Source organism: Phallusia mammillata, chromosome 4 (assembly GCF_965637545.1).
Source record: "Phallusia mammillata chromosome 4, kaPhaMamm4.hap1.1, whole genome shotgun sequence".
NCBI lineage: Eukaryota > Metazoa > Chordata > Ascidiacea > Phlebobranchia > Ascidiidae > Phallusia > Phallusia mammillata.
Genome location: NC_137255.1, coordinates 14,976,141 through 14,992,979, shown reverse-complemented (window position 1 = coordinate 14,992,979; position 16,839 = coordinate 14,976,141). Strand labels below are relative to the sequence as shown.

Here is a 16,839-nt window from a genome sequence, read left to right as displayed (position 1 = left end):
TGGCAGTTCATTTTTTTAATCGAAACAAAGCAATACGTCTACAATTGTAAGTAAAACAAACTATACCGCCACAGAAACAGCAATACAAGTTACATTGGGGCAGTGGTTCTGAAACTGTGGTACGAGTGCCACTAGTGCTACGCTGGAACTTTTCAGATGGTACGCGAGTAGCTTTTTGTGATGTACCTAATTTACCGAATTTAGGCCTAATATCTATTTTTAGTCCATTCTAAAATTGCAACTCAACTGACCAAACTGATTTGGACGAAACCCTGGTTTGGACGAAACTCGTGTTTTGGATATTCTTTTCAAATGGCTTAATGTGCTAATCAGGTAGAGAAAATAGGCTTATTTCTTGGTCTATCTGTTCAAACAGGGTTTAGGTGGTACGTGGCGATAGAAAAAGTTGTCACGTGATGCGCAATCCGTATACAATTGAGAACCACTGCATTATAGTACAGACCAGTGTTTTTTTAAGGTGTTTTTCTCCAGCGGTTTCCCAAATAAGCAAATATGGCTATTTTTTGGTATTTAAATGAAACACTTGCGGTCTCTTAAAACTACTTAGCGGTCACCCAAACCAAACTTAAAAAAAAAACCTGGTACAGACAGTGGCAAAAATGGTTGTTTGACCAAGAATGGTTGTTTGATGTTTCAAACACGTATAACGGGACTAGGTGAAAGCCCTGGGAAAGGTCTGCTCCCGATAAAAAATACAACAACTACAAAACTAGAGCAGAAAGATTAAACATGTAGCAAAAACACAGACAAGCAAACGAAATGAACAAAAAATGTAGAGACAGTAAACATTTTGAGATTAAAACGTTATGCGCGGACACACAGAAAGCAATGAACAAAAATGACAGCAGATCATTGGAAGAAAGATTATCCTCAACAAAGGATATTTGTTAGATAAAGATGTTGGAGACATTGGGGACAAATTGTCCGCAACGATTTTTACGTAAACGTTTGTTTGGCGGCTGCCGAAACAGTTGTGTTTGCCACTGATATAGTCAAGCAATGTGATTTTCACGACAATTGACTTGCCTTGAACCAAATCTCAGAGGCTGAGGGAGCAAAATTGCTAACCAATGTAAACTTGGAAGAGCGCGTGTGCGATATCTTGCGGGTACAGAGTGGATACAGAGTGTACAAGAGTTTAGATTCAGCATAGCTGACACGATGCATGGTAAAAAAAATTACTCGACGCAATATTTTATGTGCTGTTAACACTCACATAGGGTTTTGTACCTATTTCCTATTACTTTGATGTCAATGTGTTGTGACAGGAAATAGTCAGAAAGATGCTGCATTGGTGGGATAGCGAGCTGCTTAAACACGATGTCGACAAGTGGCAACGGTGGCTTTAGCACCTGCTGTCGGATCTGAATAAATTAACACTTCCCAACGGCTTTAAGCCTCAGCTTCGTCGCGATGTGCGGATGCATCACTTTTCAGATGCGTCCAATCAACCACAGGGAGCTGCGTCCTACACTGTCTGGTAAAAGTTGAAAATTCCACTGCCTGTAGGTGTTTGGGAAGTAGAAGATAAAATCTGAGAGAATCCCGAGGCTTGAACTCGAACTTGTAAGCTAAAAGTCAGCCCTAGTTACAATCAATCAATTGTTTATTTGTCACGCTTTCAAAGAAATGATGTAACACAAAAAAATATTGTTGCGTTCCAGATCAATAAAAGGCCAAGCAATGGCCACCAATTCATTGACCCGTTATTGTTTGATCAATAATAACGAGATAAGGGGTGCCACCAGCAATAGGTGGCCACGTGGAATGTAGTTGTTGGAGCAAAAGAACGCAGTAATTTAGAAAACAAATACAGGTAACTCAGACACGAACAAATAAACAATACAATAAATGAAGCCTGGAGGATAAGTATGCACGAATCGCTGTTGTTTAGCATGTTGAAGCTCGAGGGCAAATTAGCATTTGGCAAAGAAGGCCCAGCATAATTGGTCGATTGTCTGAGGTTAATCATAGCAAAACAAGAACAATGTCACACATTTTTGACTTGGCATGTAGTATAGTATTTTGCGCTCTTTTGGTGGAAACGCAATGTAGAAAGTAATGACCTCTGGATGCCAATCTGGTGTTATGCTGATGGGTGTGTTGTATAGGTGGTGAAAATTCGTGAAACGTCTCAGGTAATGGCACGTTAACCGAAACTGAATTCAGCGATAATGCTCTGCGTGGTTGGCCATGCGCAAGCTTATCCGTTCTCGATTGGTGACTGGTCCTAAGTTTCTTTGGCGGACTGAGGGTCAATGACCCTATATCCTACCTGAGATCAATACTTAGTTGCCCCCAGAGTTCCACCCTGCTGAGCGAAGAGGGGTGGTAGTAAACGTTTTTACACAGTAAGAGTCATGGGATCGTCTGCTTAATCGTTGTTCATCTCTTCAGGCAAGGCTGCTGCGTTTAAAGTCGTTCGTGCGTTTAAAAATTCCGGTCGCCATTGACGATTTTAGCATGAATGAGCTGAAGAATGCGGGTTAAAAAATATGTACACCGCAAACTTACAGTTTGTAAGTTTCATTGTGATTTGCTTTGTTGATTGTTGTGTAAAATAAGAAATATGACTGTAAGTGCGTGGGCCTGTTGGTGCTTTGGTACAAAACAGTAGTTGACTGTTAGCTTAGCTTGCCTAACAGGAATGAACAACTTAGTTTGCAGTGCGGAAACGTATTATTACTCAGGACACTTGACTCGACTACCTAGGGTTTTTTTCGGTGTCCTTGTGGTTTACGTTTCCGTTCAACAATGGAACTGTGATGATGAAGTGACTACGCAAATAAAATCTCAGAGATACAAATGTGGACTGAAATAAATGAACAGGCTACTTTTAACCCTAAGTAAGTATGTCATTTTTCGCAGATTCCTGACGTTTCACAGTCTGGTTGCAGATAAAAACTATGTTAGTTTTGTACAGCCCTTTGTTTTAGCAGTGTTTGACTTTTGTTGTTATATTTGCTGGGAACTTTTTTTATCGGGTTTTGATAGCTTTGTAGCAAGCAGGAGAAGTTGGTCAAAACCTTCATGTATCGCTACTAAAATGTCACTGCACTAGTTTTTTTAGGTGCATATTACTAACCCATTGATAAAGAGCAAATACCAAACGGTTGTAATGTATGTTTAGTGAGCATTCTATTTTGTTTAATTCAAACTGAATTTGTATTTGTGTTTCGTGGTGGTTCATAAATCATATTTGGATGTCAAAACAGACTATGTTTGCTTTAATAACATTTAAACATGATGTTTTTTCGACAGTATTGTGGTAAAAATATTCCAATAATGGATGCCCTGAAATGTGTAGTCATCTTTGCCGTTCTGCAAGTTGCAGTGGCCATAGATACATCAGGATGTGGCAGTACCAAAAATTGTCTGTACTTTCCGGATGGTTGTTCTCCAACTGAACCAACATGCATTTTCTTCTCCTATATTTGGGTGAGTTTCAGGGGACGAATTCCAATGTAATGCGAAAAGAGAACACTTTCCCAAATTGGTTAAATTAGCAGCAACATTTTTGCAACTTTAGAGATTTGGTTATACTTTATTTCCATAAACAAATCTGTTGAAGCATGATTACTTTACGTTAATAATTCGCGCCACGCCTCCGCGCTTTGTCTGAACGCCGGAAAACTTACGTGAATTTCGGCATTAGACAAATTTGTAACTGTTATCCGAAGTCATTTGATGTGTTCTACCGGTTTCTTTTTTCCTTGCAGGACTCGTCATCAAATGTCTTCAATATGGAGTTGACTGGAGGCACTGGCAACAATTTACAGTATGTTGCTGCTGCTCTTGCTACTTCCCCGGCGATGCAGGACGCTGAGTTGTATTATTGCACAGGTGCAGATGAAATTAAATCAGGCACAATTCGAACTGCACGGAATTCACCAACTCCTGATGCGACTCTTCAGGTATAGTAAAATGTTTAATGTTGAAAATGTCCAAAAAATCTGCATTCCTTGTCGGGCCGCTGCAGTTACCTTACCTTACGCACTGTTGAAGCGGTTGGAATCACAAATTGTAGCACAACATTTTACCTCCGATACGGCCCATCTCTCGTCACCAGCTGCACTGATGAGACTTTATAACAGTGGTTCTTAACCGGGGTTCGATCGAACCCCAGGGGTTCGACAATGCCGAATCAGGGGTTCGACGAAGGTCTTTTTGAAGTACAATACAAATACTCGTTTTTGTCAAACTTTAGGGTCTATAGTCGCTCAAAACGGCAATTTGTATTCGCTCAATATCAAAACAATGGAAGGTTAAACTTAGGCAGGGATGTTTTAAACTGCTCTAAACAGTTTTTGTGGTACTAAAAAGAGTATTATGATACCAGCCTAATAACCATATGTGCCTATTGTGTGCCAACAATGCGAACAAAACAGGTACCACAAGCATCACAATATAGATTATGACATCATAAACACTTAAGACTGATCTCCTCGTTGTGCAGCTCAATCTATGCACCGAGCAAGAAATTAATCTGGGCTTTTTAGGCACTATTAGATGGTAAATACATGATATAAACCAAGTATTTTAAAACAAAAATAAGCAGGTAAATGGCGGCCGTTGGTGAAATAAGAATATGCGATGCGGCCGTGCCAGCAAAATGGTTGTGAACCCTTGCACTCAGGTTTTATTTTATCTTTGACGTAACTAGGAGCATTGTTCGTGAGCAGAAAAACAACGAAATCTTGTTGGCAACAAAAACTTTTTCATCTTTTTCATGTTTGTGTACAAAATGTTGGTAAAAAATAAAAACTGCCGGAATTAAGGCAATCGTGATACAAGTTGCTTGTATTAAGTTATGATGTCAGAATTTAAAAAAATGACAAACAGCAAATGTTGCCACTACGTTTGAACAAAAACTAATTATGACCCACCAAAGAAAATAGGTTAAAACCTAGGATGTACCTTTGGGGTTCGACCGAAGGCTGAAGAATATCGTAGGGGTTCGGCCGTTATAAAAAGGTTAAGAACCACTGCTTTATAAGTTAGATCGAAACAGTGTGCACTGTCTGCAGCTTATCATTTTTTGGCTTAATGCTTTTACATATCTCTTGTACTAAGTCTTTGTTGACTCGTAATAATATAAAATCCTACAAAGATATATATATATAGGACTTGCATACAGTTTTTAACACTTTTCCTTATTAGATTATTTGCCACTTACCCCGACCCTGAACGAATCTAGATTCGAGAGCTCTTCTCTTTTCTTTGCCTTGTATATTACACGTTGTGAGCCTTTTTAATTCGTTTTTAACCAAATTTATAGCATTTACCCAAGGTTCTGTTCTAAATTTTACCGTTTAAGTTCAACTATTTCTTATGATGCTTTTCAGGCAGGGATCGTTCACGTCAGTGCGCAGACACTCAACGGTGTGGCAGAATGCATCTTTCAAAGACCAGGTGCCATCACAAAAACAATTTCCGCGGGAGCCGATTTCACCTTCAACTTGCAAACTACCCCCTTCAACGTTCTGGTTGCCAGGGGTGCATATACTGGTATATATTGTTTGTTTCTTGTACAATGTAAAGATATAATTTGTAATTGTAGTTTCACATTTTATTAGGAGGTTCTCTTACGTATCATGGAGGAGCACCAGGTCGCGCATCCACCACGAACCAAATAGACTTTGTGGTAGATCCAGCAGCGACGGCCACCACCGCACCAACCACAATAACAACCGTACCAACGACAGCAACAGAAACAACCGCAACAACAACTGCAGCAGCAACAACTGCACCAGCAACAACTGCAGCAGCAACAACAACCGCACCAACGACAGCAACAGAAACAACCGCAACAACAACTGCACCAGCAACAACTGCAGCAGCAACAACAACCGCACCAACGACAGCAACAGCCACCGCAACAAATACAACAACATTTGCACCAACAACCACAGCCGCCACGTAAGTTGTACCCATGATATACCATACAATTTGCGACATAACATGATCGTAATTTAAAGCATATAAAAAACAATATGTCGGTAAGCAAAAAACACAATTATTGACGATCGCTGTATTTTAAAATAACTGAGTATGAACTCTATAGTTTCTAAAAAAGGATTCATCCGTCTGAAAACGTATATATTGCGCTTGAGAATGTCATTAAAAATCACGGCATTTTGATTTGAGTTTGAGATTTTGTACTTAGTTGCCGGTGCATTGAATTTTATCATATGAAATACGAAAAGATCACCTCGCTACATGATAGACATTTTGATGTTGATGCCAAGTTATACACCAAAACAACATTTTTCACTTTGCTTATAGAACGACCACACCTACTGTGTCGAGTTCAAGCGACTTTGATGAAGGTTGTGGGAGCACGAAAACCTGTTTCAGATCTCCAACGGATTGTACAGCAGGAACCTCCGGGTGCCTTTTCACTTCCTGGATCTACGTAAAAAAAATTAATTTTACTTGACAGTCGTCTACAGGTGTTTTTTCTTGTTGTATCGCAAGACAAAGTTGGCAGTCAAACTTACTTTCGGGAGACTTCTGGTCCTGAGTTAGAAAATAGGATAAAAAATAAACAAGCTAAAATATGCTGATGTTAATGATATAACTTTCGCATCGCGTTCTGTTTTATTATTCAGCGAAAACAAGTGCATTTATGTGACATTTTTCTCTACTTTCCGAACTAAAAGTGGTTCCGCGAACCACCTCTCGAATGTGGAGATATTCCAGAAAAAAAAACATCAATGTCAGCAACTGTATTGCAGTTGCCTACGAACTAACCTGGGTCAGTAATGGCGTTGCATTCGGGCGCGGTAAACCAAAAGGCCCCCAAAAAATTGGCCCTAAACTAAACATTCGGCCAAAAAGCCAAATAATTTCGGCCGAGTAAGGTCGAACCTAAAATCCTTTTTCTGGCGAATGTTTTCAACTCAACCTTGATACGTTGCTGATGAAACTCATATATCTGACACTCCGAAACAGTTTTTGCAATACATTAGTTAAACAAAACACCCAATGTTTTGCAGACAATATGCGACTCGTGTTTTCTGGACACAACATTAGTTAATTTCTGCTGTTTTTTGGCCATATTTAAAGGTAAGGCATAAATTTCCCACTGTATTCGGTGCGTTCAATGTCGAGTCGCTGCGATACTCTTTGCCCTGTAAACTATGCGTTTTGCCCGGATCGTCTTCTTGAGTCGCCCTGTAAATTATGCGTTTTGCCGGGATCGTATTCTCGGTGGGCATCAGCCTGACGCTCGTGAAATTGGCTAAGCGGAAACATACCAACAACGTCGGTGTTATTTGCTAGTGTAATCCCCCCAAGCTTTTCACCACGCAGAGAAACATGCAAATTACTTGTTTGTTATTACCCCCTGGCCACATCGTTTCTTTTTGAGGTGCGCTTTTAGCTGGTTTTCATAAAACAGCATTTTTAACCCTACGATGGTTAAATGTAATACCATGTCAAGCAAATATAACAATAGTTATTGAAAAATCTGCGTAAAAAGAAAAAAGTAATAAAATAGTTGGTTGACTAAAAAGTCGATTTTATTGGATTGTTTTTAAAGTCTGCTGTAATTAATGTAAAACAATAGTTGTATTTTTCCTCTAGAACCATGAATATTTTACGCTATAGAATTCAGCTAGCAACAATTTCGATTTCGAATTAGTCGGAGCAACTAGCGGTAGATATGTTGCCGTTGCATTCTCCAACGACAACCTGATGGAAAGTGACGACTTGTATTACTGCACCTCATCAGCTCTTGTATCTGGGGCCATTCAAGCGGCGCGAACTTCCCCTCCACCGTTGGTGGACCCGTTGGTAGGTTAATTATTAACACCTGGAGGTATCCGTTTTTTTTTAAATCAAGACGCAGGGGTCAAACTTAAAAACTAACTTTGGTTATTGCTGGATGTATGTTGTAACTTACATGAGAATGTGTGATTGAACATATACAAGCTTGCCCCGGAAAAACTCATACGTGCTTGCACCACTGTCAACACAATACCGGCGAGGTACGGTTTGCTCCGGGGATCAGAGTTGCAAAAAGGCCCGAAATTAAAGCCCTAACCCAAAAGTACAAGCCCGTAACCTGGCCCTAATCCGAATCGTTTTTGGGAAGCCCGTTTAGGCCCGAAAAATTGATTTACAGGTCATGCGTGGAAGCCTCCGGCAAGACAAAGACAACAAATACAATTGAATAGACAATGCATGTCAATCAACAAGGCGCTTTAGGACTGTTAAGCATTCGGAAACCCAAACCAGAACCCGAAAATCCCGGCCCTATTTATAACTCTGTCGGGGATCATATGCCTCCGTATTCATACTATTTCAATTTGCCGCTAATTATATGCTGAATTTGGAAATAATCGATTAAAAAGGCCACTAATGTATTTGTAAATGTACTTCCATACGACGAAATGACCAGTATCGTAAATAGTGATTCCAAACATAATATCGCAGGTTGGAGTAAGCGCTCCATCGTTTGCTGTGGACGGTGGAGTTCTGTCTTGCACTTTCACAAGAGATGCAAGTGTCACAAAACCAGTGTCAAGCGGTAATAGAACCTTTGACTTTCAAACCACTCGGTACTTCGTGTTTATGGCAACCGGTGACGTGTCTGGAGGTAATTATTCAAAACCATGCAAAAGAAAAGATTTGTGTTAACCTTTGGTGTCAAACCAAATGTTGTGTATTATATAGACGTATTTTATATTTTCATTGGAAACATTTTGAGCGATTTATTTATAATGAGGTGATCGTTCTGTTTTTTAAACGTGTCTAATATATTATGTGTTTTAAGGAGTTATTCAGTACCATACCCGAAACGGCCGCTACCTTTCCGACAGGGCCTGCAATTTCACCGCTCCACCCGGAAGTGCCGGTTCTTCGATCCACAAACGCAACATGGTGAATGCTCATGCGTAAGTTGGGCTTAAATTATTACTATTGACTGTTGGAATAGTTAAATTGTATCTTATAAGAAAACCTATTTTTATTTATTAGCAAAACCTCGTTTTTTTTATAAAGTTTAGACGCATAATCGCCTTCAGTGTTCGGACTTGACGAGGTTAATACGTTTCGGTTGGGTAAAAGTTTTGGTAAGAGTTTGCGACAGTTGAAAGAATGATAGCTATGCACACTTAAAATTTACATGACGATAAGTTTGGGTTACAATTGCATCGACGGTTCAGGCGAGTCAAACCTTTAATTTTGTTTCAGTACTGGTTTGCAATATTTTATACTTATAAACTACCAACCATTTTTAGCACACTTTATTAGACAAACTCACAAAAAATGATTTGCAATGTTAAAAAGTTGGTTGAAACTGCTTTCGGTAAATGAAACAAAACGAATTGGTTCCAGCCATCAGACACACCTTAATTTCATAACAAAGCCCGGAAACTTTAAATAATACTTAAAACACGAATATGTCGTGGCCGGTTTGAAAATCTTTCGTGTCACACATTCGTGCCCCGTGGGGCAGTGATTGAAAAACACCGATATTAAATAATTGTGAATTATCAAAGAGTGACCCAAGAAAATTGTATATGTGTCTACCTGACGTTTCAACTAAAACAACTTATACACCGGTTATGAATACTTTGAAATTATGGGATGTTTTGTTTTGGTTTTACAATGTAAAGTTTGTGTCGTGTAACAATTCTAAACCTTTGACAAACCCAACCAGAACACTTTAAAGTAGACCCGTAACTGATCCGCATGAACGATCATCCTCATAATGGTTCGGAATGGCTTGCAAAAAGGTCGCCTAAAGCTCAGAACCTTTTGTGGTTGTTTTTAACCTTCTCAAAGCTTATGCTTCGTTTGGAATTTGGTGGTGGTAAACAAGACGCGTTAACGCTCCAATGCTTGCAGAATTTCTTTTGGGTAAAACTGCGTTAGCAAATTACCCCGCTTCTTTCAAAAACCATACACAAAAGCCCCAACAATTTGATGGGCTTACAAAAGCAAAAAGGGTATTTTAAACTAACGAGGCGTGACCGGGGCTTACCACAGAGGCCAGAGCTAACGTTGATTCCAGGAATAGCCTTCTAATATCCCAATCATTATGCCTTGCTTGAATGCCTTTGACTCATTTGCTAAGGTCCGCAGTGCAAAACAGGTCGGCAACCTTTTTTGCACTGCGGATCGTTTTTGAAACTGAAATTCTATCGCTGACCGGCCTCAAAAACTGCAAACATTTAGCAATAAAAACGCACTAGTTAGTTAGTTATCCTTGGGAATCACGGGCAAAATGTTTCAAAGTAAAAATGGAAAGCAATTAATCTGAAAAAGTGTACGCCCGGGTAAAAACTTCTTGGGGACCGGCGGTTGCCGACCACTGTGCTAAGCGACAACGTTGGTATTGTCGATATTTGTTTTGGCTGTTTGTAGGTTTTCTATCACAATCAGGTTTTCCATTGCGCCTTTTCGTTTCTTTGCAGTTAACCGCCATTGTTTGCTTTCTTCGAGGCTGCTGATGCACAGTCCATGTGTTATTTTAGGATGATGCATGGCTTTCCATTCATGGCATGATTTACTGATTTTGACCAAGCAACACTTTTGGGTAGTGTGCAATGCAATATATTACATTTTTTTCACCTTTCGCGTTTTTAGTATGCTAGTGCATAATGTTCTTTAAAACTGACATAGGCTATATACGCACATATCAAAAAAGCAAATGTTGGTTTGAAACGGGAAATAAGAATGTGCTAATACTGTACTGTGCAACTGATTAAAGTCACACAAGGTTAAAATTATACTCATGTGTGTTTTAACAGGTCGTTGATGATTTTGGCGTGGCTGACGTTTACGAGCATGGATGTAGGTTACAAGAATTGAACTTCATGAAGATTTTCCACGTATTGTTTTGTCTTTTGTCCGCTGTAAAAATTGCTTTTATGTTTTGTTTTTACGTATAAGTGTAGGGATAAGCGAATAACTATATGTAAAAATGAGCTAGACATCACAGGATTAGAAAAAAAGTGTTTCGGAATACATTCACATGTTTGCAAGATTTGCAGGGTTTGCCACGTTATCCAATGTTACAATTTTTCCTTGTTTTGCTGCTGGGTCAATCAGTATGCTAAATAACCATGCGTGGTATAAAACACATGACCGCTATAAACCTGTATACAGGTTTAATAAATGAGTTTGTCAAAAAATATGAAACCTTGTTTACATACACAAATTTAGCCGGATAAGTTACACCGATTTACCCTACTTTTTCAAAAGAGAAAGAGAGAGGACAATGTTAGGGTAATTTCCGACAAATTTACGAGGATAAATTTGAATGTTTAGACCAGAGCCAATAGGAACAATACGGCAAAAAGAGTGTTTTAAAAAAGCGTACGTGAACCTACAAGTTGCTACACCTATACAATCCAATTTAAATTCCTGATATGTTTAATGACTGCACTGAGGCACCAAAATAAAAAAAAGGTTAAAATTTATAGCCATGCCAACACAGGTCATATTAGAGTAAAAATTTAATCATAAAATGACGTCAGAAACTGAAACAAATTGAAAGGTACATTTTCAAATTTACCCACTCATGTAAACAACAGCCTACTAACTCAAATCAAGCAAAAATTGCCCAAAGTAACGAATATTTAAAACCAAATTGTGCAAAAATGCTGACAATTTAGTGCTATTAAGGTTAAGGTGGGGTTTTATAAACAAAAATAACCTAATAGCTTGCTTCCTAACCTTGCCCCCGGTCTCACTGCTAATTTAAATAACTGTGCTCTAACGCCATGTATCGGAATTTAGCAGAATTTTTGTTGAACGACGGTCGCATGGCTGCTGCGTTTAAATCGTTCCTGCGTTTAAAAATTTTGATCACCGTTAACGAATTTGAGCATGAATGAACTGAAGAATGTTTAAAAATATCTACACCGCCAGTGATTTGCCCTTGTAATCGATATTTGGTCCCCCAATGGAAATTTGAAAGGTGTTTCGAGAGAAATTAATTATTTTCTTAACTAGTGTTTCATGTGACACCGATCGAAAGTCATTTTTTCAACACAATGGGCGTAAATATTTTTTCTGTTATAAAAGCAATTTTCTACAATCACCGGTTTGTATCTTTCATCGTGATTAACTTCGTTTATTGTTTTGTAATAATAAGAAATGTGACAGTAAGTGCGTGGGCCTGTTGCTGCTTAATTACAAAACAGTAGTTGAGTGTGAGATTAGCTTTGCCAGACAGCAATAAACAAGTGAGTTTGCTAATCCAACAGTGATAAAAATTTAACAAAAATGTCGTTCAACTGGTGTTAATGTTAAACAAAAATACTAGTTGTTTCTATCCATAACTTGTATTTTCGCTGACGTTTCGTCCACCAGAACGGTAGGACTTCTTCAGAGCAATGAATGACGAATGCAAGCAACAAGCGAAAGGCGCAAGAACAGCGTGATACCATGAAAAATAATTATATTATAACAAAGGCCATCCGAAAAGAGTAGCGTCCGTTGCCAAACGATGATTATCAGAAGAGATTATAATGAAGCGAGTCTACCAGCGGTCAGAAGGTATGTCAAGGCAGTCGATATCGGTACCATCAAAAAAGAATATGGCCACATCAGATTTGGATAGACTACATTACGAACTTAGGCTCAATCGCTCCTAGGGGACAGCTCGATGTACCAACGGTTTGAAAAGGAATCCACCCAAGACGCCCAACCAATCCATCAAATTTCGGACATTAGTGCCGCTTCATCGTTTGGCAACGGACGCTACTCTTTTCGGATGGCCTTTGTTATAATATAATTATTTTTCATGGTATCACGCTGTTCTTGCGCCTTTCGCTTGTTGCTTGCATTCGTCATTCATTGCTCTGAAGAAGTCCTACCGTTCTGGTGGACGAAACGTCAGCGAAAATACAAGTTATGGATAGAAACAACTAGTATTTTTGTTTAACATTAACACCAGTTGAACGACATTTTTGTTAAATATGCAACGTGGTGGACGAAAACGCCTGTACAGCATTTTCTATTATCAGTGATAAAAATGTCAGAAAACCGTGTTTGAACGTGTATGAAGCTCATTTAAACGTTCTTTACTGTGCGTGAACTTGTTTTGTGACGTATTTCTTTCCAGGTGAACGTGACTGTGACGGTCCTCGCTTTGCAGAACTTGGATCATTTCTAAACGCCAGCACGGTGTCAGGCGCAAAGATTCCTGACGTTTTTACTGTTTAGTTGCAGATAAAAACATTATGTCAGTTTTGTATAGCCCATTGTTTTTAGCAGTGTTTGGCTTTTGTTGCTAACTTGCTGGAAACTCTTACGATCGAGTTTGATAGCTTTGTAGCAAGCAGGAGAAGTTGTTGAAATATTCATGTATCGCTACTATAGTGTCATTGCACTAATTTTTTAAGCGCATGTTGTTGTACTAACTCATTTACGAAGAGCAAAAGTATACTAATTACTTGTCATGTATGTTTAGTAAGCAATCTATTTTATTCGAAATAAATTTGTATTTGTCATTTGTGGTGGTTCATAGATCATATTTGGGTTTTAAAACAGACTATGTTTGCTTTAATAACATTTAAACATGATGTTTTTTTGTAGAGTGTTGTGGTAAAAATATTTCAATAATGGATGCCCTGAAATGTGTAGTCATCTTTGTCTTTCTGCAAGTTGCAGTCGCAATAGATACATCAGGATGTGACAGTACCAAAAATTGCCTATACTTTCCGACTGGTTGTTCTCCAACTGATTCAACATGCATTTTCTTCTCTTATGTTTGGGTAGGTTTTTAGGGTACGAATTCTAATGTAATCCCAAAAAAATAACAATATACCAAAGTGGTTAAATTAGAGGCAACACTTTACAACGTTGGAGATTTGGTTACGCATAAGCGAATCAGTTGATAAAGGGTAACGTTACGTTATTAAAAGTCATTCGTGCCACAACCTCCGCGCTTAGTCTGGACGCCTTGAAAAGTAGCTATGACACAGCAAACAAGTCATTTACGTAAATTTCAGCACAAGAAAATTGTTAATTTTATCCGTCATTTTTCATTTTTCATCGATTTTTTTTCCTCGCAGGACTCGTCATCAAATGTCTTCAATATGGAGTTGACTGGAAGCACTGGCAACAATAATCAGTATGTTGGTGTTGCCTTCGCGACTTCCACGGTGATGCGGGACGCTGAGTTGTATTACTGCACAGGCGCAGATCAAATTAAATCAGGCACAATACGAGATGAACGAAGTCCGCCAACTTCTGATGCGACTCTTCAGGTATAGTAAGATGTTTACTGTTAGAACTGATTCGAGGTCTAAAAATACCTTTGTCGGGCCGCTGCTGTTATCCTACCTCATGCACTGTTAAAATTTAAAGGTTGGAATCAAAATTGTAGCACAACCTTTACCTATGTCTGATCTCGCGATCCGGCTCTCGTCACCACTGCACTGATGAGACCATGGGTCGAAACAGTGTGCACTGTCTGCAGCAGTGGTTCTCAAACTTTTTTATTGTCGGGGCCAAATGGTATTTTTTAAGTGTGTAGGGAGCCGCAAAAAACGAAACCTTGAGAAAATCACTAAAGATTATTACTTTGAAAGCTAAAATAGCAATGTTTGGTGGTTTTCTGAGGTCTGGTGCGAGCCGCGAAATAAGTAGTTGGGAGCCACATGCGGCCCCGAAAACCGAGTTTGAGAACCACTGGTCTGCAGCTTATCATTTATTGGCTTAATGATTTTACATTTCACTTTGCTAATGTTTCTTACCAAAAGTGTGTAGTTTAAATAATCAGTGAACTTATATCTTAAAAAACGGTGGATGACTTCAGTTTTCAGTCTGTTATTACGCGACTGTTATCCAGGGTTGGGTAACGAGTCCTTTCAGTCGAGTCTCAAGTCAAGTCAAGTCAAGTCAGTAGGGGTTCGAGTCCCAAGTCAAGTCAAGTCAAAATGGGTTCGAGTCTCAAGTCGAGTCGAGTCAAATGAGGTTCGAGTCTCAAGTCAAGTCAAGTCATTAGTGGTTCGAGTCAAGGCAAGTCCCCAAAAGTTTTTTCAAGGAAAGGTTAAAGGTTTGGATAATTAATCTATTTGAATGGTTCATCGCGATTTTTTTACGGACCCCACTTTATTACAGTGAACAAATCCCATCAAGGTCCCTTTCTTTAGAGTATAGCAGGGCTACTCAAATGGCGGACCGCGGTCCATATCCGGACCTTTGAGGCGTTCGATGTGGACCTCGACGGTCTTTTGATTACGGCAACATTTGTGTGTTAATTAACTAAACAATGCTATGTAGAGGCACTTTTTTAACTGGGGTCGGCATAACGATTGATCGGCAGTCTGCGAGGGGCCTAAAGTCCTGCCAAAATCTTATGTGAGTTCAGATTGTCCAACTATGACGAAAAAATGGTCGATTATTTCACTATACATTTAACAAAGCGGCGGTTGTTTGCGCATAATTTTATCTGTGATTTAATAAACTGAATTTTAAATCATTACCTTACGAAGCAATCCTGTAAAACCAGATAAAATGTATTATGTATGACGTTGTACAAATACACTCTCGCAAGGAATAAAATCACGTTTGGTGCATATCAGTTCAAGATTTCAATTTTGACCGCGATTGTCCACATTAGCTATAACCAAATAGGCTAAGACACGTTGCATTTGCATTTCTGACAGAAGTGTCCGGACCTTTGGTAATTTTTACCTTTTGTATCTGGACTTTTGACGAAACTAATTGAGTAGCCCTGGAGTATAGGGTCAACTTTAATGAAACACGTTAATTGACACTCATTAAACATCTTGGACAAGAACGTCAATTTTGAAAACCCAAAAATATTTTTACTGCATGCGCTAGCTAGAGCGTTTGTACAGTAATATAAGCGCTTAAAAGCGAATACTTGGCCTTGGCGTGTACTGCATTCGCATACCTTAAAACAAGCAATAAGTACAATGCTTAATGCCAGCGTTAAAAAGTTTGTGCATGTAGCAGCGACTTCGTTACGTTAAAATTAAGCAAAAATAGCTTCGCATCGCACATTAAAGTGTTGTTGTTGTTTGGTTGAAGCCAACTGAACAGGTTATCCATTATAAGAAATTTCCGTTTTGTTGGTGAAATAACGAGTCCGAGTCCGAGTCGAGTCTCTACTAAGACGAGTCCAAGTCAAGTCGAGTCTTTTCACAGCTGAGACTCGAGTCAAGTCAAGTCTTTGAAAAAGGTGACTCGAGTCGGACTCGAGTCGAGTCACTGACTCGAGTCTCCCCAACACTGCTGTTATCTCCAGCTCTTGTACTGAGTCAGATCTTTTCTTTGCCTTGTACATTACACCTTGTGAGCTTTTTCTAAACCGTTGCTTGAAATTTTAAAGCATTAATCAAGGTTTTGTTCCAAATTTTGTCGTTTGGGCTTAAATATAACATTTGATGCTTTTCAGGCAGGGATCGTTCATGTAACTGCACAGACACTCAGTGGTGTGGCAGAATGCGACTTTCAAAGACCTGCTTCCATTGCGAAAACAATTTCCCGCGGAGCCGATTTCACGTTTAATTTGCAAACAACACCCTTCAACGTTCTGGTTGCCAGGGGTGCATATACTGGTATATATTGTTTGTTTTTTTTACAATGTGAAGATATGATTTGTATTTGTGCCCTAGAGTATCATGGACCAGCACCAGCTCGCGAGTCCACCACGAACAAAATAGACTTTATGGCAGATCCAGCAGCGACCACCACCACCAGCGCTACAACAACAACGCTTGCCACGTAAGTTGTAGCCATGATACACCATACGATTTGCGACATAACACGATTGTAATTAAATGTGTAAAATATCTGTCACATAACCAGAAAACGCAATAAGTGTCG

The 16,839-nt window shown here is 39.2% G+C and overlaps 2 protein-coding genes across 3 annotated transcripts in view; both read left to right on the top strand.

Moving 5' to 3' along the window:
* Positions 1-3,290: 3,290 nt before the first annotated feature.
* On the top strand, positions 3,291-13,490 carry LOC145223196 (uncharacterized). Its single transcript, XM_080089569.1, has 9 exons — positions 3,291-3,459; positions 3,741-3,935; positions 5,367-5,529; positions 5,598-5,940; positions 6,307-6,436; positions 7,633-7,818; positions 8,461-8,623; positions 8,801-8,921; positions 10,782-13,490. The coding sequence occupies exons 1-9, from the start codon at positions 3,307-3,309 to the stop codon at positions 10,840-10,842; spliced, it is 1,515 nt and encodes a 504-aa protein (XP_079945695.1). The 5' UTR covers positions 3,291-3,306; the 3' UTR covers positions 10,843-13,490.
* A 96-nt stretch (positions 13,491-13,586) lies between these two features.
* The window catches only part of LOC145223194 (uncharacterized), a 30,016-nt gene continuing 26,763 nt past the window's right edge, over positions 13,587-16,839 (top strand). For both annotated transcript variants that reach the window (XM_080089566.1, XM_080089567.1), the window contains exons 1-3: positions 13,587-13,754; positions 14,055-14,249; positions 16,409-16,737. In XM_080089566.1, the coding sequence (XP_079945692.1) occupies positions 13,602-13,754; positions 14,055-14,249; positions 16,409-16,737 (677 nt within the window). In that variant the 5' untranslated portion in view covers positions 13,587-13,601. The remainder of the gene's footprint in view (positions 13,755-14,054; positions 14,250-16,408; positions 16,738-16,839) is intronic.